This window comes from Primulina tabacum, chromosome 3 (assembly GCF_025594145.1).
Source record: "Primulina tabacum isolate GXHZ01 chromosome 3, ASM2559414v2, whole genome shotgun sequence".
Classification (NCBI taxonomy): domain Eukaryota; kingdom Viridiplantae; phylum Streptophyta; class Magnoliopsida; order Lamiales; family Gesneriaceae; genus Primulina; species Primulina tabacum.
In genome coordinates, this window is record NC_134552.1 from 14,679,735 (window position 1) to 14,707,252 (window position 27,518).

The 27,518-nt window shown below is 33.5% G+C and overlaps 4 protein-coding genes and 1 pseudogene across 9 annotated transcripts; 2 read left to right on the forward strand and 3 right to left on the reverse strand.

The window, feature by feature from the left end:
* Positions 1 to 53: 53 nt before the first annotated feature.
* Positions 54 to 2,819, reverse strand: LOC142540680 (uncharacterized). Of its 3 annotated transcripts, none has more exons than XM_075647019.1 (3): positions 2,547 to 2,819; positions 1,282 to 1,843; positions 54 to 627 (listed from the first exon to the last, which is right to left on the reverse strand). In XM_075647019.1, the coding sequence occupies exon 2, from the start codon at positions 1,787 to 1,789 to the stop codon at positions 1,604 to 1,606; it is 186 nt and encodes a 61-aa protein (XP_075503134.1). In that variant the 5' UTR covers positions 1,790 to 1,843; positions 2,547 to 2,819; the 3' UTR covers positions 54 to 627; positions 1,282 to 1,603. The 3 variants fall into 3 exon arrangements, with proteins under 3 accessions (XP_075503134.1, XP_075503133.1, XP_075503132.1); XM_075647018.1 differs by having other exon boundaries at positions 54 to 600; positions 1,174 to 1,843; XM_075647017.1 differs by having other exon boundaries at positions 54 to 725; positions 1,174 to 1,843.
* Positions 2,820 to 8,056: 5,237 nt separating this feature from the next.
* Positions 8,057 to 10,167, forward strand: LOC142540681 (putative serine/threonine-protein kinase WNK11). Of its 2 annotated transcripts, none has more exons than XM_075647020.1 (3): positions 8,057 to 8,211; positions 8,639 to 9,142; positions 9,592 to 10,167. In XM_075647020.1, exons 1-3 carry the CDS (start codon positions 8,125 to 8,127, stop codon positions 9,967 to 9,969), a joined length of 969 nt encoding a protein of 322 aa, XP_075503135.1. In that variant the 5' UTR covers positions 8,057 to 8,124; the 3' UTR covers positions 9,970 to 10,167. The 2 variants fall into 2 exon arrangements, with proteins under 2 accessions (XP_075503135.1, XP_075503136.1); XM_075647021.1 differs by having other exon boundaries at positions 8,083 to 8,369.
* A 1,828-nt stretch (positions 10,168 to 11,995) lies between these two features.
* LOC142539009 (heterogeneous nuclear ribonucleoprotein 1-like) lies at positions 11,996 to 13,561 on the forward strand (annotated as a pseudogene).
* A 120-nt stretch (positions 13,562 to 13,681) lies between these two features.
* LOC142540682 (UDP-glycosyltransferase TURAN-like) lies at positions 13,682 to 20,054 on the reverse strand. 3 transcript variants are annotated; one of them, XR_012819140.1, is made up of 17 exons: positions 19,574 to 19,683; positions 19,234 to 19,267; positions 18,721 to 18,776; positions 18,502 to 18,642; positions 17,901 to 18,049; positions 17,736 to 17,825; positions 17,577 to 17,643; positions 17,442 to 17,505; positions 17,232 to 17,346; positions 16,819 to 16,985; positions 16,593 to 16,703; positions 16,454 to 16,515; positions 16,253 to 16,305; positions 16,095 to 16,170; positions 14,328 to 14,456; positions 14,182 to 14,259; positions 13,682 to 13,856 (listed from the first exon to the last, which is right to left on the reverse strand). XR_012819140.1 is itself a non-coding variant. In XM_075647022.1 (17 exons), the coding sequence occupies exons 2-17, from the start codon at positions 19,664 to 19,666 to the stop codon at positions 14,236 to 14,238; spliced, it is 1,431 nt and encodes a 476-aa protein (XP_075503137.1). In that variant the 5' UTR covers positions 19,667 to 19,683; positions 19,885 to 20,054; the 3' UTR covers positions 14,018 to 14,235. The 3 variants fall into 3 exon arrangements, 2 of the variants coding, with proteins under 2 accessions (XP_075503137.1, XP_075503138.1); XM_075647022.1 differs by lacking the exon at positions 13,682 to 13,856 and adding an exon at positions 19,885 to 20,054 and having other exon boundaries at positions 14,018 to 14,259; XM_075647023.1 differs by lacking the exon at positions 13,682 to 13,856 and adding an exon at positions 19,796 to 19,819 and having other exon boundaries at positions 14,018 to 14,259.
* Positions 20,055 to 20,747: 693 nt separating this feature from the next.
* On the reverse strand, positions 20,748 to 26,567 carry LOC142540684 (kinesin-like protein KIN-14Q). Its single transcript, XM_075647024.1, has 17 exons — positions 26,328 to 26,567; positions 26,147 to 26,218; positions 25,264 to 25,856; positions 24,994 to 25,162; positions 24,822 to 24,895; positions 24,502 to 24,712; positions 24,318 to 24,394; positions 24,134 to 24,233; positions 23,884 to 23,982; positions 23,622 to 23,798; positions 23,242 to 23,527; positions 22,963 to 23,124; positions 22,650 to 22,865; positions 22,482 to 22,519; positions 22,209 to 22,372; positions 21,994 to 22,119; positions 20,748 to 21,798 (listed from the first exon to the last, which is right to left on the reverse strand). Exons 1-17 carry the CDS (start codon positions 26,407 to 26,409, stop codon positions 20,956 to 20,958), a joined length of 3,489 nt encoding a protein of 1,162 aa, XP_075503139.1. The 5' UTR covers positions 26,410 to 26,567; the 3' UTR covers positions 20,748 to 20,955.
* Between the last annotated feature and the right edge of the window lie 951 nt (positions 26,568 to 27,518).

A 27,518-nucleotide genomic window follows, 5' to 3' on the forward strand; every position in this document is an offset into this window, starting at 1 on the left:
TCAGGAAAAAATTGCAATTGTACTTTAGAGATTAAATAGTTAAGTTTGATCTTACTCGAATATTGTCTCTAATAAGAAGAAACTATTTTACTGAGAAACTAAAATATACAGATGATTTTACATGTAACATACTTGAATTATTTATGGATATCAAGGGTATCTTTTTTCTTATTTCTAGTAAATGTCAATATACAATTAGCTTTCTGACCTTAGGAGGTATTCCCTCACTAAATTGGATTCCACGATACAGTTGGGATTTCTTGGACTCTTTAAGAGTGTACTCTTGATCAACTGAACCGTGCAAGTGTTTGTCGGGCTGCTGTGCCAGTTCGGCTGGTGCGTGGAGCCTTGCATTTACCCATTCTTAACTCCATGGTAGCGCTTTGCTTAGTAGCTTGGGATCTCAATCAATGTATTGAACTTACTCAAGGATGCTGAGACGCCATTTATGAGAAGTCTAATGAGAGTTGCACCATCATATTATTGTAACCAAAATCAGGTGACTGCATGCTAGTGTATACCCCGTGGAAGTATAGTTAAGCGTTGATGAGGATATCCGATCAGAAACTCATTTCCAAGTATATCAGTAGTTTCCCTGCCCTATTAAAGAGAAAATTCGTGCACTGGCTGCATGCATATAAAGGAAAAACGGCTGGTATAGTTAAGCGTTGATGAGGATATCCGATCAGAAACTCATTTGCAAGTATATCAGTAGTTTCCCTGCTCTATCTATATACCTATAAAAGTGTGGATAATTCAAATGTTTTCCAATTGTGAATAGACGTCATTACCCTTCACATTTTTTACTTATTTCAATTATCAATCAAGTAACCTATGTAAATTCACATTTAGTCTATTAATTAATAATTAATACTAATTAAACATGTTTTATGGTTATTACCCTTCACATTTTTTAAAGTCCATAAGTTGATTGATTTTTAGTTTATTATGCCTTATACTTGATGTTTGAATATATATTTTTTAAAAATTTGTTTCATTTAATTTGATTCTATATATTGTGCTAATTATAATTTATTAGATAACATAAAATTATCAACTTCAATTTTAATTTGACAAAAAACTCGAAAATGATTCAAATTATTTTTTTAGAAAATCAAATTTTTTATTTTTATCATATAATTTGTATTTACGTGCATCGCACGTGCTTCATACTAGTTAAAGAGAAAATTCGTGCAATGGCTGCATTTGTACAAAGGAAAAACGGCTAAGTTGAGTTGAATTCCTATCGAAACGTTCTACAAGTGTTGGTAATGATTACACCTGTTCGATTGCTGTATCTCACAACCAATTTAGTCCCTTGGTCCTTATTGAGATGAACGGTTCAGATATCCTATATATTTCTAATTAAAGCAGAGTGGTTACCCTCTTACGTCCACTTTTGCCATTTTTTCACCCGCGCAGAGCTGTCGCTCTGAGTCCTTTGCCTTCATTATCACTATACCCTGCCTTCTTACAACTTAAAAACATCAGAAATCTTCAAGAAACTAGGGATCTTGAACAGCCACCGTTTTTCTCTGAAGCATACAATGAAGTGGGATAACTGATCAGTGATGGCCTTGCTAATCAACGAATAATACTCGTATCACTTCCCAGATTTCTTTCTTAAACGCTCTTTGACAAAGTCAGTTCGAGCTTTGATCCGAGCTTGTTGAGGAGCAACATTTGCATATGACAAATGCAAGCCTGCAGCAAACAACGAGCCACCAGCAAGGAAGAAAGCTACAGTTGCTGCCAATTTCTTTGGTGTTGACGGGAAGCACAACACCATTGGATGATTAGTGCTTCTAAATATCCTCAATAGAAGTAATTTTATCGCATCAAACTGGACAAGAAGATGGAATGGATCATCGCTCACATTACACATACGAAGAAGAAATGTAAAGAGGTTCACACGGCACTGGTTGAGAACCAATGACTAATATTTGTAAGGAGGTAAAAGTTCCAATGCAGAAAAACCATACAAATTCCAAGTTTCTTCATCAAAAACATCTCTGACGACAGGTTGTCCTTATAGCATTTTTCAGAAAGAATTTGCCAAGGAACATTTGGATTCAAGTAATAAGTGGATTAGAGTTCAAATTTCAAGTACAAAGTTAATCATATTGTTTGGATAATTTCGACTTCAAATGATTGAATTTTAACTTTAGTAAAACAAGGCATTTCAACATATCGGAATTGCTTCAAACCTTTCAAATTCATTCTTAAAACAAAGTTATTCAATCCAAACACCACCCGAGCGCACACTTTATATAATTATAATTTCGCCATATGAAAAAAAAAGTAGATTCAAAAAACCCCAAATATCATATAATCAAACAAATAATAATCTAAAAAACAAAATCTTGAAAAATGAGTTTATGTGGCAAACAAAAGAGTAGGTGGATCCTAGCAGCAGATCAAAAGAATGTTTTGCTATCTCCATAAAACTTCCTCCGTCAGAATTCATCAAACACTTGGCATGCAGCCGACAACAACTATTACTTGCTATATGCGAAAGTTCACCGAGAGGGGCAATAAAGATTTACCTGATATCAGCTGGAAAATAGCGGATTTCGGTGAAACAGCCATAGCCATTCCCAAGTAAGATGCGAGCCCGTCTCAACAAATAACCCGGGTCAGATTGAAAACCTATATCCATCTTCCAAATTCACGCACGCCATTGCAAATTTTTTTTTTCTTTTTAGAAATTTAGGTTGAAAAGAGGGAAAATTGACTCCGGTTGTTTCCTAAACACCGATTATCGATAGGGCTTGGGGGGTGGTCGGGTTCCAATGTGCTTTAGCTTTCAATGCTATATTTTGACACTTTAAAAGCAAATATCGGTGTGAGATAGTATCATGAGTCGTATTTTATGATATAAATCTCTTATTTGAATCATTTATGAAAAAAGTATTACTTTTTATGCTCACATTATTAATTTTTATTGTGAATATCGGTAGGGTTGACCCGTCTCACAGATCAAAATTCGTGAAATCGTCTTACAAGACATCTACTCAACTTTAAAACAATTGGGGAAATTTTTTGGAAAATTCCAAATTTACGCGGTATGTTTCTTTATTTACGATTTTGATAATTTGTATTATAAAATTTCAATTATAGTTTTCTAATTTTCGATTTTTTAAAATAATTTTGATTATTTTTTATTACAAAAAAATATTAACATGACATTATAATCCATGTCAAAATAAAATATCAAAATTATAAAAAAAAAAAAAAAACAAGCGAAATATCGGTAGGGTTTGGGAAGGTGGATTCCAGTGTGTTTTAATGCTATTTTATAAAACTTTGAAATATTGGAAAAATAGGAAAAATGGTAATTTTGTTATATATGTGTGTTTATCGCGATTTTAGTAATACTTGTCCTCAAATTTCAGTTATAATTTTTGTCAATGTTCTCTTTTTTTAATGTTAATAATTGGGAGTATTGATACGACACTATTCTATTTATACCAAATCTTATGACCAAAATCATAAGAACATAATTATATAAGAACAAATGGAAAAAATACAGTAATACATTCAAAATATGCAATTTCCACCAAAAAAAGCATATATTTCTTCTTTGGTTATTATCTAATTTCTTGATATCGGGATATTTGATCGAACCACGTAATTCTTGTGTTTATATATACCGCTCGTTATTTTTCTTGAATTCATATTGAGTTTCTATAACAAATTGGTTCGATGTTCTCAAAAGTTAACGGTTTGATTTTCAATATAATAAAAATTTAATCGAAACGAATTTTCAACCGAAACGAACAATCACATTAAATTTGATTGCACGATCTACAATTGAATCTTAATCAATAATTACTTTACTAAATAAGTTTTATTTCTCATTGTATAACTTATCAGATGTTTTTTTATGACGTTTGCTGTTTTAAAACAGAGATATGAATATATTTATAATCATTAAAGATTATAGCCTTTTTTTAATCATATATACACGTATAGGTCTCCAATTTCTGAGCAAAATCACACGTGATCAAAACTATAATTACAAATTATATATATATATATATATATATATATATATATATATATATATATATATATATAAAATTATAAATGCCTTCAAAATTAAACTTCAAAATACGAAATGTCAATAGATTTTTAATGATTTTATAAAAATTTAGTGATATTCTATGTAAAATTTTGTAAAATTTTAAAAAGTCATGTGGTATTCAAACTTGACTTTAAAAACTCTACAAAAGTCTACATGTATTCAAGATGTCAACAGATTTTTAATAACTCCATGAAATTTTATTAAGTACAATAATTATAGCATAACTTACAACAATAAAATGTCAAAAAAATCTTTCATTCAACCTGAAGATTTGGATGTATATTTAATTGAAAAATCTCTCAAACTTACATACTCAGTATAACACTACAATATTCATTTTTTTAATCTATTTATTTTTCTTTTTATCTGTATTGTTTAAAAATATATTCTTTTTTATTGTTAACAATAATTTAAAATCAAAATTATTAAAATCATTCATTTTATTTTTAGAACTTCAATAACAAAACTTCACAAAATTTTAAATTATATTTATTTAAAAGTTTTAAAAATTATTACACTACATAATAAAAAATTTTATAATATTTTATTGCTTTATAAATTAAAAATAATAATTATTTTTAATAAATAAAGTTTAATTTTTTTTGTTAATTATTATATAATATTTTATGTTTAATTATTTTCTATAATTTTAATTAATTTATATATTAATTTTGATTATAACTCAAAATTTTTGCATATGATATTTTTATTAACTTGAATGAGAATATATATATGTGTGTGTGATTGATATATAATTTTATAAGTTTATTAACACATATATAGTAATAAGTTAAATATATTAAAATTTTATAAAGTTATCATAATTACAAATATTTTAACATGCTTGCTATTTAATTTCAGGTACAACTAATTGTGTTGTTTTTTTTTTTTGACATATTGTTTGTATATTATATGAATATTTATATTTTTATAGTTTTCAAAGATTATGTATATTATTCATTAGTTAATTCTACAAATATGATTTGATGGGTAAATATTTTTTAATGGATGATAGATATCCAAATCGACATCAATTTTTGGCTTCTTTTCGAGATGTACGTTATCATCTTCATGAATTCACAGGTCAAGGTCATCATCCTGATGCTAAAGAGTTGTTCAATCTTCGTCATGCTTCTTTGAGGAATGATATTGAGCGGACACTTAGTATATTTAAATCACGGTTCAAAAATATTCAAGATGACTCCTCAATTTTCATATACGACCCAAACAGAGCTTGTATTTGATTGTGCTGGATTATCCAATTTTCTTCGAAATGAGTGTCGATGTGATGAATTTCAAATTGAACCAGATAATGAAGCTCAATTGTCTTCATCGGCACAAGTTTATGAAGACATTAAATTGGATCAGGTTATTTGATACTCAAGAATAACAATTAGCAAATACTAGTGTATGGAGGGATACCACAGTCAATGAAATGTGGAGCGATATTGATCAAAATGTCAATAATGATTAGATTTTTTTTAATAAAAGACTAATCATTTTTTGATTGTTCCTTTAATAAAATTTTTATCATGAACTCATAAAAATATTGTTCATTAATATGTTGAATTGACATAAAGAATTGAAATTTTATTTCAATAAATTGGATAGTTCATTTGTCGTTTTTCACAAATTAAATTAATTTAAATTTTAAATAAATTAAATTCATTTACATTCATAAATAAAAATAAAATAAAATTGAAGAGGTTATCTGTAATGCCCGAGATTTTGATTATGATAATCCGAAATGATTTGGGGATAATTGATATGATTATAGACGGAAAGGATCGGATCGGGAAAGACGAGATAATGCATGAAAATGTGCGAGGAACAGTAGCCCTCGCGCATATGCGCGGCACAGATGCGCATATGCGCGACATGGGCAGAGGACCTCGCGCATATGCACGAAGTGAGTCGCGCATATGCGCGAGCCTGTACAAGTGAAGTCCAGAGGACCTCGCGCATATGCGCGGAGATGAGTAGCGCATATGCGCGAGCTGCCGAGAAGCTTATTCACGAGACCAGTAGGTCTCGCGCATATGCGCTGATATTAGTCGCGCATATGCGCGAGACGTGCAGTATGAGGGATGAGCCACTTGCCCTCTTGCATGTACGAGATATATATATATATATATATATATATATATATATCATGAATTCGTTCAGAATTCATAAGAAAAGGAGAAGGCGTCAGAGAAAAGGTGAAAATCCTTACGCCTTTATATTTCAATCCGTCCGTTAGATTTTGAATACGACTTCAGTATTGAGTTCCTATCGACGTAGACTACAACTGGACGTAAGTTTTGCTACGTTTTGATATGATTTGAAATTATGGTATTGTCAGAATCTGATATGATTCATATATGATGTTCTTGTCATGTTAGACATCGTATAATCGAAACCGGACTGAAGAACAAATACCATATGGAATTGTTATGATTTTCGGAGTTGTTTTGGAATCGATTTGATATCAGAATTGAATTGTTACCGATTATGAGATGTTAGAATTAATAGCTGACTGAGATGATATTGTTGGGTATATTGAGACTATGACGTTGTGCTGTTGAAACAAAATTTGATTGAATTCTGATTATATCCAATGTTGTTTGAGTGGTGTATTGATACCGTACCCTCGATATTGTTATTGTCAGATTAAGTATTGACAGGCTTTGAGTTCGAGACTTCGACAGAGTCAGAGCATCAGAAAGAAAGGTATAAATTAATGTTGAGTTGGGATTGCACAACTCGAGTGAGGTTTGACTCGAGTCTCCCTAAATCACATACTTAGTTTATTACATTGATATTTGTAATTGATGAGATTGATGTTTGTAGTCCATTGATTTATAGCCACTGCATGTATTGACTACTGATTTCTCTAGTCATCGGCTGATTCGCCTATTTACTGTATGCATGTATTGACTGCTGATTCGCTAGTCATTGGCTGATTCGCCAAGTTACCGGCTGATTCGTCTGGCTATCGGGCTGATTCGCCTAGTCCCTGACTGATTCGTCTAATTATTGGCTGATTCGCTTAATCCTTGACTGATTCGTCAATTCTGTGGCTGTTTTGCCCAGACGCTGGATATAGGAATTATATCGATGCCGTTTAGGGTTGAGTCATTCCTATCGACTGAGATTCGATATAATTCTCAATATTCAAAACCGGGATCCCTAGATTAGGAATGAGTCGAGTCTGAGACGACGCGTTGTTTGAGTCAAGTCTGATACGACTAGTTGATTTACAGTTTTGATATCATACATGTTTGTTGATTGGCTGCATGTGAATGATATTTGTTATATGCTTTTGTATATGTTTTTATATGATTGCATGTTTACATTGTTTATACTGGGATTTATTCTCATCGGAGTTATCCGGCTGTTGTCTTGTTTTGTATGTGTGCATGACAACATGTGGGACAGGTTCAGGGTTGAGAAGATGAAGAAAGATCGTGATTAGAGTGGAGGCTCCGGACTTGGATTAGAGATAGGGTTGGACACTTGATATTAGCTGTTAAACCTTAATTGAATAAATGTATGTGGTACAGGACTTGTACTTTTATACTGAGATGTATATACGTTTTATTCCACTACGTTCAGCATTTTAAAAAAAATTTAGACCCTGTTTTATAATTGATTAATTAGTCCCAATGATGATTAAGAACATGATTAGCGTCCGGGTCCCCACATTATCTATATACAATAATTATTTAAAATAAATTAATAAAAAAATAAATCACAACTATAAATAATAAAATCCACATAATTCTATGAAAAAGTTTATAAAAGTCTACAAAAATATTGATAAAAATTTATAAAAGTTTATGAAATTTATTTTATAATTCTATAATATTCTATAAAAAAAAAACAATAAAAAGCTATCAACTCCACAAAAATTCACGTTTTTTTTAAAAAAATCATTAAAAATCTTATAAACCCCTTTTAGTTTAATTTTATAATAGTCCAAGAAGAAGAGGTTTACCAACCATTCCAAAGCTGGTACTGTATAAATATCTCAGCCTCCCCCTCTCTCTGTCTTCATGTTTCGCACGAAAACTTCGGGGAAAAGCGGTGGTTTCCTTAATTCCTACGGCATCGAGAATTCGCAAAAGGGCTTTGAGTTTTTGGTAGGATTTTCAAGATTTTGCTGTCTCTCGTGCTTTTGTATGATGGGAATTGTGGTTTCCGGGATTGTTGGTAGTTTGGTTCTGGGTTGTGGAATACAGTCAAGAACTGTGTGTTTTCTTTGATCGATACTGTGTGGAGGAAATATACGTGGTTTTAGGTGAAAGTTTATACCGATTTATTTGAATGAATCAGTTGTTTATGTCGGCTTGAGTTGGAAAATTTTGGGATTTCTTTGCTTTTCTTTACTGATTTTTTAATCAGAAGTTGAGAAATGCGCGTGAAATCATGGCATTTTCTTTTCTTGGACAAATTCGTGTCCTTGATTATCATTAAATGAGTGTTTTAAAGTTCTTATTATTATCATCATCATTATTTTTTTTATCAGAATCAATCGCTATGTATATTAAAAATAATAATCTTCTGTAGATGCCCGGTATGAGTTCTGATCTTGCTGATCCAGATAAGGAGCCTTTTGTGGAAGTCGACCCCACGGGTCGATATGGTAGGTATAACGAGCTTCTTGGGTCTGGGGCGGTGAAAAAAGTTTACAGAGCATTTGACCAAGAAGAAGGTATAGAGGTGGCATGGAACCAGGTCAAATTGCGAAACTTCTGTGGAGATGAAGCCATGATAAACCGATTATATTCTGAGGTTCGATTATTGAAGACCTTGAAAAACAAGAACATCATTGCGTTATACTCGGTTTGGCCAGATGAAAAAAGGAATACGTTGAACTTTATCACCGAAGTTTGTACCTCAGGGAATTTGAGGGAGTATAGGAAGAAACACAAGCAAGTTTCGATTAAGGCGTTGAAGAAGTGGTCAAGGCAAATTCTTAATGGTTTGCACTACATGCATACTCAGGAGCCTTGCGTGATTCACAGGGATCTAAATTGTAGCAATGTCTTTATTAATGGAAACATCGGGCAGGTATATATTAATTTGTCTCATTTTTCCTTTGTTTTCGGGTTCTTTTGCTTTGATTATGAGGATTTGAATGGTTGCTGGAAAATTCTGGAAATCATATGAAATGATCACCAAATATGTGCAAAAACTAGCGTTGCTTTTTAGTTGAACCAGGTCGAAAAATCTCACCATTCATGGTAAACATAAACATATATGTCATTGAAACTGTCATTATGCTCTGATTAATGATCAAGAGAGTAAGTTATCGGTCTGTTTCACGTGATTCCTTGACCGTTTACTATTTTACCGAAAAGATTTAATTTTATGTGCTTGCCATTCTTAGTTCTCTCCCTTGAGCTTAACATAAACATACATGTCCTTGAAACTATCATTATGCTCTGATTAAATAATCACTGCTCTCAAATCAATCAGGTGATGCTGATTTACTCTTTAACACTGCTTCACTTAAATAGGTGAAAATTGGCGATTTGGGCCTGGCTGCAATAGTTGGGAAAAACCACTCAGCACACTCGTTACTTGGGACGCCAGAATTTATGGCACCGGAGCTCTATGAGGAAAATTACACCGAGCTAATAGACATATACTCATTCGGCATGTGCTTGCTCGAGATGGCGACTCTTGAATTACCTTACACAGAATGTGACAACGTTGCCAAGATATACAAAAAAGTAACTTCCGGTGTGAGGCCTCAAGCCATGAACAAAGTCAAGGATCCAGAGGTGAAAGCATTTATCGAGAAATGTTTGGCTCAGCCGAGAGCTAGGCCATCAGCTGCTGATCTTCTTAAAGATCCATTTTTTGATGGAATAAATAATGACGATGACGAATAAGAATGTTGTTAGATAACGCTAGCAGTTAGCAAGTGATTGAATCAAATGACCCTTGATTTTGTTATGGTTTAGTGCATGTAAAATTTCGTTTTTCTCATGGTTTTCGTGTTTGAATCACATCTCAAGTTGTACTGATTTGTATGACGTTTCTTCCATTTTCAGTTTATCTGAGAAATTGAAATTTTCTTGATCTTGAAAGTGTTCCGTGTGATATTGATTTCTGCAATGGAGTTTGATAAGAATCTCATTTTATTTGTCTAGTCCCCAACCAAAACTTTATTTTAAGTTGGTAGAAAAATGTACCCTATTTTTTTCATTCAATTATATCACCTAAAATATATATTTCAGATATTTGTTGTTATCCAAGAATAACTACAAAAGCTATAATCAATCATAACTCAAATATTTAAATAATAAATTTTATAAGACATTTTCCTCTCTGCAAAACGATCGAAAATGACTTTTAAACTGTATTATTTAAATATTTAAGTTATATAATTATTATAGTTTTTGATAAAACGGACTGATGTTTGATTTAATTATTGGTATCGAAATCATTCTCATATGTTGGATTTTTTTTCACGAGTTGGAATGCATTGCAATTATTGAGAAAATGATAGCATGAAACATCATTATTATGTTAGAAAAACGACTTAAAATATTTGTGTTGGATGATTAGCACAAATTCATGGCAAGAATTAAATGCATTAAGAAATAAAATTACCTAGACTAGCTAGAGAACAACGGAATCACTTGACTTTCTAAACATAACATCGATCTGGTTCATACTTAAAGGCAAATGATATTACGCATCATGTACACAAGTTGTAAATCTCCGACTACAATACACAAACTACTAACCAATTTGTAGCAACACCATCTACGCGATCCTCGTGGAGTTGGGAAAAAAACAACATGAAATGCTCGCTGGACGAATCGAAAAATGATGCATTGAGTCTTGAAGATTAATGATGCACAACTATAATTATAAATTTTCTATTCAAATAGTAAAAATAACTTAGGTTACGCTGGAATAAATATATTTGACTTGGTGAAATATTTGAAGAATGAATTTCAAATGACACCAATAAAGATGTATTTGAAATCTATCACAATTATTATTGCGTCCCATTCGTTCCGCTCGCAACAACCCAATTAGTTCTCCGGGTGAAAAAACATTAGACAGTCCGTCTTCTGATATCAAGACATTTGATGTTATTTGACGTACAATAATTTCTATAACATAGTTTTTTATAGAATGAAATTTGAAATTCACTTCCATTTTATTTATCCAAGCAAGACAAGGAATGAAAATAAAAAATTCACCCTATCAAATTTATCAATCCAATCGCAACATTAACAAGTCGATATATAGGTAAGTACTTTTCAATAAACTCATAATTTGAGCATTTGATTGGATGTGAATATCATGTATCATATCACGTATATCGATCTAGAATGAGCAAGTTGATATATTTTTTAATAGACTAGGAATTGATTTGTAGACTCACTAAAAATTATATTTAGTGATAAAACAACATTTGCACAAACCACATTTCACAAGTCTACTAAATCTATATTAAATATGAATCGAATTATCTAATGATTCCATTTCTTTTGATTTTGTTTAAAAAGAGTGGAATGAACAAGAAAAAGGGGAGGAAATTGGTGAGAGAAAAAGAAAGTGCGAGGATGAGCAAATTCTCTATTTTTGTTTAGTGAATAATATTCCTCTCATTAGATCTTGCTTTCATCCAATCCTTCCTCATCCTTTTGACAGTGTTCATAATAAATTTCATTGATTATATTTTTGTGGGTTCTTTTTTATTTGTGCGAAATTTGTGTTAACAGTATTGCAGGTTGCGGTCTTTTATTGGATGAATGAAGGATTCAAGATTTTTATATTAAATCCAGCATTTCCCAGTTGATATTTTATAAGTGGTTGATACTGGGTTCCTGCCTGATTTTCTGGATAAGGTCTGATTTTTCCTCCCCTTGTTTTTTGGTTTATGATTACCTTTGGATCTATTAGATTTTTCTATTGATTGATTGTATGTGTGATTGTTGGATTCTTGAGGTTCTGATGCAGCAATCATCTTCTGACTATTTTGATCGAGCTAATGTTTTGTGTTGCATCAAATTATCTTATGAATTGATTCGAGCATTGCACAGGATGACAACTTTTTCCTTGATTTAATTGTATTTATTGTAATCGGATTGTTTGTAAGCTTATATTGCTTTTGGTTGTTTTTCTTTGTCATTTTCTCATTTATGTATTGTTTGGTCTGGTGGAGGACAATGGAGCATCGAGGTAATTGCACATGAAATTGCAGAAAAGATGGAGACAGATCAAGGTAAGCTTTTTATTGGTGGCGTCTTGGGACACTGATGAGGATCGGCTTAAAGAATATTTCGGAGCATATGGACAAGTAGTGGAGGCAGTGATTATGCGAGATAGAACCACAGGTCGTGCTCATGGATGACACTGCTGTTGCTGAAAGAGTGGTCAAGGAGAACCACATGATTGATGGACGAACTGTAAGTTGGTCGGATATAGTATCTATAGACTATAAATTACTGAACATTTAAAATACTTGAATTTGCATTGCCAGCAATACTTAATCATGTAGCTAAAAGTGTCTTAATGCTTGCGTAAAAATCGACTGGTAGTAAGTTTTAGCTAGTATCTATGGCGAGTAGATGATGGGGGAGTGGATTGTTTCTTGCACTTCCTTGGTTAAGTTTCATGATTCACGTGATGATAAAATGGATGTTGTCTCATGGGTCTAACTACTATTTTTCTTTCATCTTTCAGGTGGAAGCAAATAAAGCTGTTCCAAGAGACGATCAACATTTAATAAACTGTAACAGTGGCAGCATCCAGGGATCACCAGGGCCTGGACGCACTAAAAACATTTTTGTAGGAGGATTAGCTTCTACTACTACTGAGAGTGACTTCAAAAATTACTTCAATCAGTTTGGTACCACAACAGACGTTGTAGTAATGTATGACCATAACACTCAAAGGCCAAGAGGTTTTGGATTTATAGCTTATGATTCAGAGGCGGCATTCGATAGGGTGTTGCACAAAACCTTGCATGAACTCAACGGTAAGATGGTCGAGGTAAAACGAGCAGTTCCAAAAGAATTGTCTCCAGGTCCTAGCCGGAGCCCTCTTCCTGGATACAGCTATGGATTAAGTAGAGCCAACAACTTCCTCAATAGCCATGGCCAGGAATGTAATATGAACTCACTTGGAGGCTATGGAGTTAGAATGGATGGCATATACAATTCATTAGCAGATGAAAACCTTATAAATTTATAAGAACGGATAGGAAGAAGTACCATGAAAATCTTAATTGGGAATTTTCCAGCAGTGAGTGGAGAAATCATTCGAACAAGTTCAAATTTTTTTTTTTGGGGAGAATTTGAACTGCAATTTTTAAGAGAGAGACATTGAAGGAGAAGGAAGGACTTACATGTGCACTTCAGGTGTAAGGAAGTTCAAACAAAACCGGAAGACTATATTTTAAAATAAGTATTGAAGGGACTGAATCAAAGTAAACATATTGGAGGGAGATTTTAGTGTAAAATTCCCTTTATTTATTCTAAGTAGATTAGTTGTTAATATTTAATATATGTCCGTGCGCTAAAAGCAACAAAGCTTAAAAATCTAATATAATATAAAATACGATAAATGTAATCTAAATATAAAATACGATAATTGAGTACACCACCGATATTCATCATACAAACACTCAAATTTGTTCCAAAAATGAATCTGTACGCTGATTAGAAAGAAAAACTAACATAAAATTCATCGTTTCAAATCGCGGCCTATCAAAAAACTGTTTTGCCACCAGTAATAAGATGCCACCAAGCGGGATCTGTGCAAATGAGAAAAAAGAAAATGAATGGATCAACGACAAACGATACCAGCTTTTCAAAAAAACTTAGTATAATTGAAAAAATTGTACAATATTTTTTAAGGTTGTCTAACTGAACAATGGGCACACTTGATCTTCATGTTGACTAAACTACACAAACGTAAAGAAATTTGTTAAATGAAGATGCATCGCTGAAATCTTTGGAGATGAAAAGGGAACAAGCGCGAGAACCAGAATTCAAGAAATCCCGTGTATTTTTTCAACTTGAAAACTTACTATCAGATAAAAGTGTATATAATAACAGGCTTAAAAATCATATTTCTACCAGTAAAAGCACGGATTTTTACAACTCCAAGATTCGGCCTATCCTTATGGACGTTCAGCTGGAGTTCTCAGAGATAACCTGAAAAATTTCATGCTACCATCAGAATTAGTCGAGATCCTGGCTCAAGTAAAATTAATTAATGTTACCCGATGAATTAAGGGCTTGGCATTCTCCTCCCATTCTGTTGCCCACCTAGATGAAGATCTCCTTTCCATCAAACTTGTTCTCATCGATTGTAAAGCATCACATCTGTTAGGGAAACCCTCAAACAGCATCTGTAGAGATCGAAACATAAGCGTAAGGAATTTCCTACACATTAATTCAGCCATTCCACAGTAAAACTAATCACATTATGCAAGTAAAGAATTCTTCCACAAAACAAGTTGCAAGACCCATTGCTCTCCACAATGATAAATCCCTCAGAAAGTATTTCATGAATTGCAAAATGATATGTGACACTCACAATTGGTCATACTCCACACAAAATGCTTCTTTTTGTCTCAATTTGACAGCGTTGGTTAATGCACAATACTAGGTAAGATAGTCTACATCCATAAGCAACAGTGCTGATACAAAGGCATTATGCATATATTCTTTTAAAGGGGGTTTCGATTTGGACCTTTACAAGTAAATAGATACGAAGGAAAGTCCATCAGGTTGGCAAACAACCCAACAGCCAGTAAAAAGGTACCAATCCTAAACATGAGAGGACCGATCCTATTTAAAGGTGCAAGTGACTCAAGCTACTCGCGAGTAGCTCATGATCAACTCGGTCAAATCGAGATCGAGTAATTTTTCAAATTCGAGATTCAATTATTTGTACTCGAGTAACTCAGTATTAACAATATATATTTTTTATTTAGATGTATGAAAAATAAGAGATATTTTTGTCAATACATATCAAAACCCGTTTGATCAATGCTAGAATTCAGACTTTCGAGCTTTTCGAGCTCGAGCAACTCGATATATACACTAGTCGAGATCGAGCTCGAAAAGCTCGAAAGTCTGAAATCTGAGATCTAACATTTAAATCTTGAGATCGAACTCGAGCTCGGGTTTGGTACTCGAGTTCGACTCGGCTTGTTTGCACCTCAAATCCCATCTAACAAAATACGAGCACAAATAACTGTTTCAGTTTGACGAACTTCGCCAAAAAAAAAAGTACTAGGTTTCCATCACGATAAGCTGAGTTGGCGAAATTGACAACAAAACAAGAAGTAGAGACGAAGACAACAAGCATACTTATTAAAAAGCTCAGGATGTCTCAAAACACAAAGATGTAGCTTGGCGTATATGCGACTACATTAAGGATCATATGCTCCAGAAACCTTTTCAGCCTTCAGGAATCACATATATGAGTTTGCAATGTCAGCGTCAACACATATTCATGAAAGTTGGTAAATCATGACATATTTCAGAAAATTTAAGCAAATTACAAATAATTCAGCACATACATAAACCAAGGATTCCAGTAAAAAAATAAGTCTTAAATATTAGCAGTCATATATTTCACAAATTTTCAGATTCTTAGGTTAAATTCAACTAAAATCCAGGGGCAGATAAATAAGGGCCCAAGCATGGGTTTCGTCTTAGTACACAATGGAAAAAAAGAATTAGATATCGGATCAGGAAGTGAAAAAAAAGAAAAGAAAAGAAAAGCAAAACAGAAAAGAAGAGAAGAGAGCGTGAAAACGGGGAAATAAGAAAAGAAAAAAGACGAGGGTATTGTTAAAGACTTGCGAGTTCCCTTAAAAAAATCATGATTGCATTTTGAGCACATGCATGTGCCATCAACAAATATGATCAACCGATATTCTGTATCCTCTAATTTAGAATATAAGCTGGCCCACTAAAGGAAGAAAGAGTGTGAAACTATGGTTGCATGCTCTACAACTTGTTATTAACAGGCTTACCATGAGTTCATCAGCAAGTTCTGAGGATGAGGAGAAAAGGAGGCCATTCTTTCCAGTTTCTACCAGCTCCTTGATGCTTGACGCAGATCAGAAACAGTTAGTATAAATAGCACTCGCAGTGGCACAACCACACAAAACAGTAATTTACTGAATCTTACCACGAATAAGAAACAGCACAGACTGGCAGTCCACAGCCAAACATATCCACAACCTAACAAACAAAAAACCCCAAGAAAGAGATCATTTACCCCAAAATGTAAAAAGAAAGTTTCTTAAATGAGTTTTTTCCAGGGATGTCTGACTAATAAATAGTGGTAGTTCACTATTACAAAATGGATAAATTCAGGAAACAAGTAAACCTTCATGGGTAGATCCAACCCTGATGAGGACGTGTGGAGGCAGACACCTAAGTCTGAAGAACCTACAAAAATAGAAAAGGAAGACATAAAACAGTTCTGGTAGAAGGCAACATATTAACTAGTTAGATATAACACCTACCAAGAAGCAACGCATAATCCTCTGCAGTCAGCCACATGGTACGGAATGCTACACGTTTGAGACTAAGTTTCTTTAATATTTTCTCATACTTTTCCTTTTCAGGTCCTTTACCTACGAGTATTTAAAAGTATTCAATCATCAATTGTGTTAAACAAAATTTACTGTAATGGCTCCATAAATTTTAACAGATATGAAAAAGAAGCATATGCATAAAAAGCCTCTTTACCAGTGATGATAAACAACAACCTAGGGTAAGCAAATCGCTTTCCAGAATGAATTTCTTCCCAAACAGTTTCATCCCCAACTGAGTCGTCCTCATGTAATAGTGCTGCAACACGCCTATCATACATAACAGCAGCTTCCAGAAGAATACTGAAATCTTCATCCGGAGTCCTAAAAAGTTATCGGATATCATCGAATCATGTTTATATGAAATATATGCTCATCAATTTCCATTCTAATATTTCTGATAATTATCATGAAAAAACAATGTGAGTTTCTCAAATTAGCTCCACTGATGATATATCAGAGTCTAAACTTTCTAATTTTTGATATGTTAAAAATAATGAAAAAGGTAGTGGATTGAAGGAAACGTTCAAGTAAAGTAAGAAAGCAAGCATTTAATGGATACGAACTTACCAGCTTGTACTACTAACAATTAGAGCGGGTCTGTTTTCCTTCAAGGAAATATCACTGTCGATTTGAGTTGTAAATGGAGTTGTATTAGGATAATTGCTATCTGGTCCTGCTGATCCTGCCATATATGTGCATGTCTGATTAAAATTAGTAAGAACACTCTGACATTAATTTAAGAATTGAATTGCAAACACTATTGTTTCCCTCCTGTACCACTACTGATGCAATCTCGAAGGCCATATGGCTGATTGAGACTTTTACTAATCCTGCAAAATAACTAGATCATAGCAGTCACCTAAGTTTGCTGATTCAATGTATTATTGAAGCTTGTAATGACAATAGACTCACATCATGGCTCTCCTCAAGCAAAGATGGTCGGAAAAATTCAGGAGGTTGATCATACAAAACTGTGGTCCTACAATACGATAATGAGGCTAAAAAATCTATCAGCATATGAAATGCCAGCAGGTTACAATGCACGGTGCATTAAACATATCATGCTCTTACTTTATACCCCAGTTCTGAGCCAATTCATGTTGCATAGCTCTAGTAACACACAAAGAACCATGGGCCATCTTGCCAAAGTGGTTCTCTATCCTAGGAATAATCATACATTCAGTCTGCAAACAAGGTCACAAATTCCATTTTAATGTAAAAACAATGATAATTTACCATCGATATACAGCTACAAAGTAACTACTCCTTCCAAGGGACATGGCAAGTAGTGTGTATCCAAAATTATGCCAATCCACAATGAATGAAGAATGTCTCAACCAGCTGGCCCACTTCACAACCACTAGCGTAGGAACTGAAGGTGGATTCTGCAGCAAAAATGTACAGAGCTTGATGTTTTGAACATATTTGCACAATATGAATAACAGAATAATAATTTCACATTCAAGTAAACCTCCAGCGAACATCATTAGGTCATGATGTCCGGGACCAGTAACATATTATTATTCCAGTCATAATAATATAAATAACAGAACAATAATTTGACAATCAAGTAGACCTCCAGCAAACATCATCAGGCCATGATAACAAGGAGACCAGAACAGATTATAATGCCAGTCACAACAATAAAAATAACAGAATAATGATTTTACATTCAAGTAGACTCCGGCAAAATCTGACCATGAAGTCAGAGACTAGTTAGCCTCAAACATTTTGATTTTTACATTACTGAAAAGTACACCAATCTAACTCAGCAGACCTCATCCTCCCATCCGTACAAAAGAAAATAAGGACTGCATACACAAAAGATAAAGCTCACCTGCACAATGAAAACATCAGGAGCAGGTATCTTTATACAAAGATACCACAGCAGCATGAGAAATTGAATAATAGGCTTGCAAATAAGCATTAAGGGACGAAGAATCTTCGGAAAAGTTTGAGGAACTGTAGGCCATTGTGGCTGTGAAAAGCGAGAGTCTTGTCAATGATCATCTATTTCAATGAAAATTTAGTCCAGAAATAATGTAGTTAATCGTACCACTTTGTGAATATGGATAGATTTGTTCTCTAACAATGAAGTGTGAGGATCCGAACCTATCCAAAGGATGAAGTCGTCAATCAGTAGAAAAATAAAACTAGCAAAAAAATCTGTTTAAGTAAATACATTATGATTTATGCAGTAAAATAATACACTCATTTCCAGTGGTAAACACTTGAAAAAATACTGATCAATCCACCATCTTTTGTGTTGAAAAAACACTCATTTCCAAAGGGCAAATCACAATAAGAGAAGTTGCAAGTACTTGTGGAATTTATTGAATAATGGAGATGAAAAAGAAGACCCGAAGTTGAAGTCACAATAATCTTCAGCTCCAGAGTATTAGATAAAACATGAATTTCAAGTCCACAAAAATATGGTAACACCGTAAAAGTACGAAAGCTTGCAATGCAGTGTAGTTACTGGTTACATGACACAGAAACAATTCAAAAGTTCATGGGGAAAAACCTGAAAACTCTAAGTAGTACAAAGAATAATCAAATGCAACAGTACCTCCGTATGCAACTATATCAACCTCTAGAAAACCCTGCAAAATTGAGAAGTTCCTTATAGAAGCAATCCAAAGGATAAACCATGATCAATGGCACATTTGCGATTATTACAGCTAGTTCTTTAGAAGTTACAAGTTACCTTCAGCCCATTTTATCATTTCTTTTTAAGATGTTTCCCTTACAACTCTCATCTCATGTTTCAATATTTCAAAACTGATTTACCATATTTTCCGAGAAGAGTATATTCCATAAGCTTTTCATGGAATCCCGAGATTTCTAACCAGCCATCAAACAGAACTTTTCTAAATCAACAAGAAAACAAAAACAGAAAATATGTGCACCTGCCGAGCAAGAGAAAGAGCATGGTATTGCATTCGCGGGCTGCGACCAATATCACCAAGAACCACCACTGCGGCCCTATTTCTCGGCGGCATAGCCAATGATCTGTCCACTATAATAAAAAAAACTCAATTCAATATACTAAATCTTACGTAAACTGGATTAAAATATGAAAACACGTGCATAAAACGGATACAAAAACAACAAGACAAATACATAAAAACCTCCATTCTCAAAACCCTAGAATTTCAAATACCGTGATCCCTCAAATCCATGCCTACCTCACAGATAGAAAATAGAACAACATACTCACCGCGAAATAGAAAAAAATCTCCCCCGCAATCCGCGAAACAAAGCTCCAAATCAACGGTGTTACAAGAACCTGGGCACGGTTGGTCTAAGTAAAAAACCGTCGATCAAAAGCACTTTTTTCGTCTTCGCCCGTTTTCAACGAAGCCACGGCAGAGGTTTTTTTTCCTTGTTTTTTATATATTGTTTGAAAAAATAAATAATTTTTTTAAAAAAAACGGGCAAAGGCAAAAAAGCGCATAAATAAAAAAATATTTATATCCTACTTTTTAATTAAATTTTTTATTTATACATTTAATTTAATTAAAAAATAGTATAAATTAAAACAAATATCAATTAATAAAATTTTAAATAAAACAACAAATACACGATTGAACATGTATTGTCTAACTAAATCAATGTAATAATCTCTTAAAATCAAAATAAAATATGTGGCACTGTGTAAATAACAATTTTTGTGTGCAAATAAACACTTTTCATTTTTATATGATGTTTTTATAAAAAAAAAACAAATTGTATGTATTTACAATTATTTTTATTAAAAATTATACTACAATCTAATCATTATTTTATCAAATAAGTAATTGTAGTTTAAGGAGAATGCTATAATTTGAGGTCATGGATTTTGCATATGAAAATTTGAAGAAAAGGGTCATGGGATTCAGGACATTTGAATTTCTAACTCTCCCACCACATTTATTTAAAAAAGATGGCATTTAGGTTGTTAAAAACAACAGTTGTATCATGCAATTTTAACAAACAGACGTCAAATACGGAGAGAATGTATTTTTCAAAATTTCTTAAAAAATTCTCGAGATAGATTTTTTAAAATAAAAATTATAGATTAAAATTCCAATAATTATGGGTATCAAAACCATTTGAATTGAAATCAAAGGCCGTGTTCCAACACCAGCAATCCATTAACTGTAAACCAACCCCTTCACAGATGATAAGAATGATCATCATCCAAACACAATAAACTATAATCTTCCTCCCAGAAAAAGGTTAAAAAACACCAGATATCTCCACTCACTGTTAGTTTCAATAATGCAATGAAGATATTGCAACTGATCCATTATAGTGTTCTTCCCAGTGTTCCAATATTCCATCCTCTTTCCTTTTCTCTATGACTTTGCTTCTGCTGAGCATCCCTCCTTGTTGCCGTTCTTCTGGCCGTGCCAAGCAGCATGCGTTGGCCATTTCTCCCTCTGCTCCCAATCGAGACTCTCACCTTCTCCATCCCAACATTCACTCCAATACGTCTCATATGTGGCTGCATTGGAGATTTGGTGTTAATTTTCTTTTGAAGGCTTCTTCGCAGTGCACTACTTTGCTTCTTACTTGCGTTTCTATGCTGTTTAGGACTATCGGACGGAGTCTGCTCGAGCAAAAGCTCATTTTTTTCTTCTTCATAAGTATCAGCCTCCTTATCTGATTGGATTGTTCTTAGTGGTAGAAAAGGGGGATGTAACTTGGCTGTTCTGAGTGAACTAGGAAGTGGGATTAGAGAGTTACGCCTTGGAGCGACTGGTGCCATGTAAATTTTTGGTATAGCTGTGCTAAGAGATGCACGGCCTGTTCTCTTTGGAAGTTGTAATAATTGTTCAGCAATATCAGGGTTATTTTCCTTTTCTGTCAAGTTATCATTCGTGGTATGTTCATCCTTGTGAGTTGGGTGAAATGGGACTTTGTTGTTGTCTCCAAAAGAACAAGGGGCATTTTCAAAATGAGCTTTTTGAGCACCAAGAGTTTTAGTTGCAAGTGGTGGTCTCACTAGTTCGCAGCTATGCTCCTCTTGCTGTTGGTTCTTTTCTTGTTGTTGCTGTTCTTGTTGCTGCTGTTGTTCTGCTATTTTCGAGTCCACATGCTGCCGTGCTAGCTTTCTCTCTACCAGAAGTTGTGATTCCAATTCTTTGATCTGAAATGTAAAACGAGGTAATATTGCTAGGATATTTTGATCATTTGATGATCTAAATTATCACAAAAGTAAAAAGAATATATTGAAACGAAAACAAATTGAGAAAAATGGGGATTGGGAAAATTGATTCAAGAAAGTTACAAAGGAAACATGATATAACCTCTTTGGAAACCACATATTTTTTTAGCTGTATACCTTTTCTTGAAGATTTTTATTTTTCACGTCTTTGTCTTTCATCTTGATCTCAAGACCATGATTAATATCCTCCATCTTCTTAACTTGAAGATCTTTACTCTTCAACTCTTGTCGAAGTTTATCGACCTTCATTTTTTGAAGAAACAAGAACCGATACCACTATGAAATTTGAGGACAAATTTATTTTAAAAAAATTATCATAATTCATTCATTACCATTTGTTTGAATTTGAGGATCTCGGTGTTGTCCATTTGCCTCTTTGCAGGACCCAGTTCTATTCCTCGAACTCGACTGGCAAAATTTAATGAGCAAAGAGTCTCAGTGAGGTCATTTTCATTTGGACTGATCTGTACAAACATCAATGTCTTTGAATCTCCACCTGTAATTACAAAGTCCACGTATTTTGTTATAAACACTTTCCCAGTACTACTTCTTCAAATAACAAGAACATATTTATAATACACGACATTACTTATAAGAGTTGATACCTAATGAATCTTGGAGCAAGTGAGTGAGTTTCGAATTCCTGCACCCAAATGAGAGCAGAAAACTTAGACAGAGTATCCAAATAGAATGAGTATACTCGATGTCTATATCTCTGGATTAGCATAAAAAGGACAAAACGAATTTTGAAACATAATATCATCTATGCATACCTGAAGGGGATGTGTGTGCACTTAGCTGCAAGTGCGGATATCACATCTCCTAGTGCAGAAAGCGATCTATTGATATTCTGTGTTTCTTTTAGTCTATCGCCCTGAACTTCCGTTTTAGCTATTCTTTCACTTCCTGCTAAGTCAACCAACCATAGTTTGCTTTTGGTGCATTCTCCATTTAGAAGATTCTCTCCTTTCACAATCACACAATGCATGCTGCATTTTTAAGAAGCAACAAAATTTTAAAAATTAATCAGTTCTTTTTCGTGACATTGCTCCATCAATAAGACAGACATTCGGAGAAAAAGCAGACCAATGTGATCGGCTACTATGCTCATTAACATTAGTTGATCCAACGGCCCTGAAATTGCTTCCTGTTTGAAGGACTTCCCACACCTCACTCACATTGTTCACACGAGCTTCGGTTACTCCTGGAACATGATGCCCTCCATCACCTACTTGTTTTATCTCAAGCCTGGATTTCAAAGATTTCAAGTCTTAGAATTTTTGGATGCATGCTTTTGGACTGTGGTGGCTATACATGACTTAAAAACATGAAATAAAGACCCTACGAGTTCAACAAGGCTAGTACCTCTTTGCAGTGAGTCCAGTTTGTGAGTCTGAAGCTAATAAATCCCTTAGTTGTTCATTGTAAACTTCCAAGACACTTACTGATATTTCATATCTAAATGTGTTTTTACGCTCTTCAATTATGTGAAATAGCTTCTCAAGAGTTCTATAGTTAACCCCCCGAGCATCTTTTGTTCCTTCCATAGTAAATGTTTTACCAGTTCCTGTTTGGCCGTATGCAAATATACACGCATTGTATCCGTCTAGTACTGAAGTTGCAAGTGGAGCTGTATCCTCAAAAACATCAACTACTCAGAAGAAAATGCACAATGTTACATTAGTTTTTTGTTAGGACAAGAATGTAACTATTGTCAGCACAAGATACTGGTCTATTACAATCACCTTGGTTTGCCTCTGGACTAAAAACTGCATCATATTTAAAGGTTTTCTTCGAGATCCCATTTGACTTGATTGTTAGCTCGCCATCCTTTGCGGATTCAAAGTCAACGACCTGTGAAGCTCCTCCAGCAAGCTCTTCAGCATTCAAAGGTCGACATCGACAAAATACTCTAATGTTTCCTGAGGAAGTATGATTATAAATTGAGTATTTTCCCAGTTTATAGTCCTATTTGACATGATACAGTCAATTAATCCATTCCTGTACCTTTCAAGTCCAGAACCTTGTTATAAAGTTCTTTTGTCAATTTTGCCTCCTTGAGGTACTTGCATTTTATATCTTCATACAATTCGACTTGCTGTTGTACTGTCAACAAAGACACTTAAAAATAGAAAAAACAAGCACACAAATACACAGATTTGACAGCCTTTTAAGATACTAGGCAGTTGATTTTGCAAGATGTAGATCTCTGGATTGAGTCAGGAAAAAAAAAAATCAAAGATTGAAAAGAAATTACTTGTGGACTGAACAATAGACTTAACACCCTCCATATCTGCCACATATTGCTTAAATGTTGAAGCCTCTTCTGAAAGTTTGATTTGATCCATCTTCAGAATCTGCAATATCGAACAAGTTGATACAGTAAATATATGTTCCACTTGAGTGGATTATATCAGATGTCAAAATGGTCATTTTGTTACCTTTGATTTTTTAGTCAAGTATCTCAGTGATGAAAACCATCTACTCTTTTCTTTCACCTGGCCTTCGATTGCAAAAGCTGATAAAGAAAAAAAACAAAAAAAAAAAAAATCGATCTTGGTGGCAAAACATATAATTTTATAAAAAATGACACACTAAATGTCACTCTTTTCATGACTTTCTCACCCAATGATCCCACATGCATTGATTTACGCATAAGCTCGTTTTGAAGCTCTTTCAAAGACTTCCAAGCTTCTTGACATTCTAGACTCTTCAGTTCATTGTCCGTCTTTAGCTTTTCAAGAACCTTTTTCGTTTCTGATAGTTCCTTCGCTTGTGATTCATGTTCCACTTGAAGCCTCCAAAAATTTCCATCAACGGAATTATCATAGATATCCTAATTACATATCATTAAAAGAGAAAATAAGTTGCCAAGTAAAATCTACATATGTTTATGATCCTACTTTTGAAGTATCTAACAAGCATTCGATTAATGTTGAAAGTACTTTCGACAACTTGAACTGCAGCATGCCGGTTGATCCCACTCTGCCAAGTAATTTTCCATCTCCAATTCCAAATACTAGAGGCAATAAAAAAAAGAATACATTCCATCAGCAGTTCATGGATGTCATAAGCAATTGACCAGCAAGGTTTTTTTAGAAAATTAATTCAGCTTACTTTCAGAAGAATCTTTTCGAATAGAAATGCCACAAATTATTGGGGATCCATTTACACCTTCAGATCTAATAGATAACACCTTATCCCTATCAACATAAGTTTTAAGATCCGATATCACCAAGGCCTTGTTTGCACCCACACTTGCATAAATATCTAAACTAGATATAACCTGCAAATATTGAATAATCAAGCATGTTATATATCCTCATAACATGTGGCAATTAAAAAAATGAATCAAGCATGGACTATTATGATCATCCAACCCCTCACCTTTTGCTCTTGTAAGTAAATGTCGAATATTCTCATTCCCAGAGGACCAGCTGTAAACACGAGCTCCGCAAAATGTAGATCAACCAAGTACATTCCAGACTCCAGATTCTCAAAATGATATGAACAATTCCCTAACCGAGCAGTCTGGTAGAGACCTGGACATTCTTTTCCATCACTAATGATGGGATCTTCGGTCTTTACAGTATCACCTCCACTGAAACCTCTGTCCTCCGAAAATGGTACGCCATCTTGAAATGGAAGACTAGTAGAAGATCCCACATTAATTCTCATAACATATTCTGATAAATCTTCTCGGACTAATGGTGGTGCAGCAAGCTCGAAAGAAGATTCAGTGCTTAAATCACCCATCTTTGCTAATGGGGTTTCAATGGAGTCCCTGATCTCAGGCCCCTTAATTCCATTTTCTAAAGAAACATTAATTGGGCTTCCACCGCTAGGGTTTTCAGGTGAATCTTCGTATCTCCGGTTTGAAATATCAGGTGAATCTTCATATCTTTGTTTAGAAATATCAGGTGAACCCACACATAATACCAGATCAGGCGAGGTCAAAGAAAATCCCAAGACAGATCGACCTAAAATAATGAAAAGACAACGTATAATTAACTCAACAAAGATCAAATGAGATTCATTTTGGTCGACTTTCTTGAAATTGTACTAGCTTATATACTTTAGCCCGACCCAAAAAATTATATTCTTTTAAAGCTTCGAACATTTTAAAAAACTATAAACTAACAAAATCAAAACATGTAGGAAACTACGTTACAAACTTTCATTACCAAGATCCAATAAGTGCCCATATACAAGAAGTCTAAAATGAGGAACTAAATCATGCATAAAAAATGGGGTTATTAGGGAAGATTACCATCAATCTTCGTTGGACTGGAATCGTCTAAGTTTCCCGTCATTGAAGATTCTAAACTACACTCGAATTTACCTGCCAAATGAAAGCGAAATCAATAAATCAAAAACCCATTTACACTTGGACCTAAAAAATGTAAATCTTTAACAAGTCTGATAGTAGAAATGAAATTTGGTGATCTTACAATGATTTTGTCTTCGATCTTGTTCTTCCTGGCGAGAAACATCGGTCATAAGAAGTGGGTCATGCCACTCAAAATCTCCCATTGATAAAGCAGCAAAGTTTCGAGGTTTTGAATGCAAAAAGATTTAAATTTGGTAGAAAAAAGATGAAAAAAGGAATTAAATAAATGCTTTTTTCTATGTATATACACTTTCAATGGAGGAGAGTGGTATCAAAAGAAGGTTTCCCTGGAGAGACCGTTAAATTCGTTTGGGGTCGAAGCCTGCTTTTGAAATTTTGAATTTTTAGAACCGGGAGGGAGTAACGGATAGATTATAAGATTTTACTAATTAAATTGTTTATCAAGTAGTTTAATGAAAATAAAAGGTACTAAAAATAGGAGATTAGTAATTCCACATAAATAAAAGTTTAAATCTATATTACATTTTGGGCAAACTTGTGTGATACGGTCTCACGAGTCGTATTTTGTGAGACAAATCTTTTATTTGGGTCATCCATGAAATTTTTTTTTTATGCTAAGAGTATTACTTGTTATTGTGAATATCGGTAGGGTTGACTCGTCTCACATATAAAGATTCGTGAGACCATTTCACAAAAGACCTTATACATTTTAAATAAAAGGATAAATATATCATCTTTTTATTTAATAAAAAATGCTAAAAATTACATAATTTAGTAAATTTGTATTTTCATTTTAACTTGTGCTAATTCCAACTTTTCAAAACTTTCTAATTTAATATAACATTTTCCATATGTATCTACGTTTTTTGAATTTATAAAATTGAAAACATTCTAGAAAATAACTAATTCATTTGAAAAAAAATCGCGAGAGTTTAGGAGAGAAGAAAAATTACATATATGTATAGTGGAAAAAACTTGATAAAGTTTAATTATATAGGTTAAAAAAACGGGTATATGTATTTATTGTGAGGTATTTTTACATGCCAAAGCATTCAAATTATATAATATTTTAAAATTCCCCTACACCCATTATAAAAACTTTTATTTATATCCAAAAAATCCTATCAATTTATAATTTATTTTGAACACCTCTCTATAATTTTTAATAAAGTTCAGAAAATGTAAAAATATATTTTTTAAATTAATAGAACACTCACTCCTTATACGTTATAAATAAATAATAGTGTCATACTTTGAATATTTATTCTAAAACTTCATTAATAAACGTAAT